Source organism: Corvus brachyrhynchos, unplaced genomic scaffold (assembly GCF_000691975.1).
Source record: "Corvus brachyrhynchos isolate BGI_N302 unplaced genomic scaffold, ASM69197v1 scaffold1313, whole genome shotgun sequence".
NCBI classification, from domain to species: Eukaryota; Metazoa; Chordata; class Aves; order Passeriformes; family Corvidae; genus Corvus; species Corvus brachyrhynchos.
In genome coordinates, this window is record NW_008237281.1 from 11,482 (window position 1) to 14,088 (window position 2,607).

The window sequence follows — 2,607 nt, forward strand, 5'->3', positions numbered from 1 at the left end:
TTGAGTGTAAACTCCGGACACTTGCTCAAGCATTTGTCACAGCATTCAGGGCTAAATCGGGTAAGTTTCATGGGTGGATGGTAAGCCTCATGAAACCCATCTTGCACAAATGCATATTCACATCCCCAAACATCTCTTCCTTCCCACAGGCTTGCATTCGTGACTCTGAGCATTTTGTTCAGAACCTTCAGAGAGTGAGGATCATATGCCTTCCCCTGGCATCGGTATATTTCAGTCACATTAGACTGGTGTGGTACTGCTTCAACTTCTGTTACAATTGTAAGAATGATTACTAAAGTCCCAACTTTCCACATTATGTCTATCATAACTGAGTTCATCAATCGCTTTTTCAGGTCAGCTTCAGCTTCAGTTCTCCGTCGCCTGGTGTTACCTCCCAAATTCCCTCAGGGGCCTTCTTTATCCAGGACTGATGAATCCAGGCCTTCTGCTCTTTGATTTTGATCACAGTGAAGGTGGCGAGGAGCACCTGGAACGGTCCTTCCCACTGCGGTTCCAGAGTTTTTTCTGTAAAAGACTTAACATACACATAATCTCCAGGTTGTACATCATGTACTGGCCCATCTAATTCCCTGCTTTGGGCCCCAGCCACATATTTTTCAATTTCTCTGAATTGTTTATTCAGGGCCACCATATATCTGTGTAGGGTCTCTTCCCCCACCTGAATGGGTGAGGTTCCCTCTTGAACCGCATATGGCCTCCCATACAGAATTTCAAATGGGCTTAATTTTTCCTTTGTTCTGGGTTTTGTTCGAATTCACACTAATGCTAATGGGAGGGCCTGGGGCCAAGGCAAATTTGCTTCTTGCCCCAATCTTATAATTTGTTGTTTGATCAAATGGTTCATCTTTTCTACCTGGCCACTAGACCGAGGATTATATGGGGTATGTAACTCCCAATCTATCCCCAGGTGGTGACTGATTTGTTGCACAATTTTCGAAATAAAGTGTGGTCCCCTGTCTGAGGACATAGTGGCTGGAACTCCAAAAAGTGGTATTATTTCTTGCAACGGTGCTTTGGTCACCTCTCGTGCTTTAGCTGTTCTAGTAGGGAAGGCTTCTGGCCATCCTGAAAAGGTGACTGTTAACACTAATAAGTATCAATACCCCCTTTTCATGGGTAACTCTGTAAAATCAATTTGCCATTGTTGCCCAGGTCCACAGCCTTTCCCAATTTGTCCAACCTTAGGCTTTGGAATATTCTTAGGATTAGTTCGGAGGCAGAGACCACACTGATGAGTTACCTGTATCACTGCGCCTTGCAATCTCCTAGACATAATTCTATCTTTCAAATAATTGTACAAAGCATCCATTCCCCAATGTGTTTTCTCATGTTCTTTCTGCACCAGTGACCACAACAAATAAGAAAGTACTATAAGCTTGTTATCTTTAGTTACAGCCCATTCTTCCTGATTATAACTTGCATTTTCTTTCTTAATAAGTTTCTTATCTTTCTTGTTGTATTCTGGCCTACCTTCAAGGCAAATCTTTCCATCCGGTATTAATGTCGCCTCTACCTTTTCATTGGGTATTTCACCTTTGGCTGCGTCTTTTGCCTCTCTGACCACCAGCATATTTCCCTCTTCCAATTCAGAACTCACTTTTTGGTGGGCTTTAATGTGCATGATAGCTACCTTCTCAGGTAACTGAACTGCATCCAGCAACTTCAGTATTTCTGGTGCATGCTTGATACACTTCCCTTGTGAGTTCAACAGTCCTCTCTCCTTCCAAATGGCTCCATGTGCATGAACCACCCCATATGCATACCTTGAGTCTGTGTAAATGTTAATTTCCTTTCCTTTTGCCAATTCTAAAGCTCGGGTTAGAGCAATTATTTCAGCCTTTTGTGCAGAGGTGTTTGTTGGCAATGGTCCAGACTCTATCACCTCCCGGCAGGTGGTAACTGCATACCCAGCATGTGTCTTTCCACTGATAACATAACTGCTTCCATCAGTAAACCAGGTCTCAGCGCCCTCTAGAGGGGTGTCCTTTAGATCTGGGCGACTGGAGTAAGTGGCCTCGATGGTCTCCAGGCAGTCATGGATCACCTGTTCTCCCATATTCCCACTGAGGAATGAAGCTGGGTTCACAATATTAGTTACCACAATTTCAACATCATCTTGTTCTACCAGTATGGCCTGGTACTTCAGGAACGTCTGAGGGGAGAGCCAATGGCCCCCTTTCGCCTCCAGGACTGCAGATACCGTGTGGGATACTAGCACAGTCATTTTCTGGCCTAGGGTAAACTTGCGTGCCTCTTGGATGTTTATTGCCACAGCTGCAATGGCTCTGAGGCACCCTGGCCATCCCTTGGCTGCTGTATCCAGCTATTTGGAAAGGTAGGCTACCCCCCGCCGATAAGGGCCCAAGTCTTGTGCTAGTATTCCCAAGGCAATCCCTTGTTTTTCGTGAGAAAACAGAAAGAATGGTTTACTCACGTCTGGAAGTCTCAGGGCTGGAGCTGACATACGGGCTTTCTTTAGTTGGTCGAAAGCTCATGTTGCTTCCTTTGTCCACTGCAGGCTTTTACTTTCCTCCGTAATCAATGCATATAAAGGTTTAGCAAGTAACCCATGATCATTAATTCACA

General features: G+C 44.8%; 1 protein-coding gene across 1 annotated transcript; it reads right to left on the reverse strand.

The window, feature by feature from the left end:
- Positions 1-349: 349 nt before the first annotated feature.
- LOC108445794 lies at positions 350-2,245 on the reverse strand. Its single transcript, XM_017730612.1, has 2 exons — positions 1,492-2,245; positions 350-525 (listed from the first exon to the last, which is right to left on the reverse strand). Exons 1-2 carry the CDS (start codon positions 2,243-2,245, stop codon positions 350-352), a joined length of 930 nt encoding a protein of 309 aa, XP_017586101.1.
- Positions 2,246-2,607: the final 362 nt, after the last annotated feature.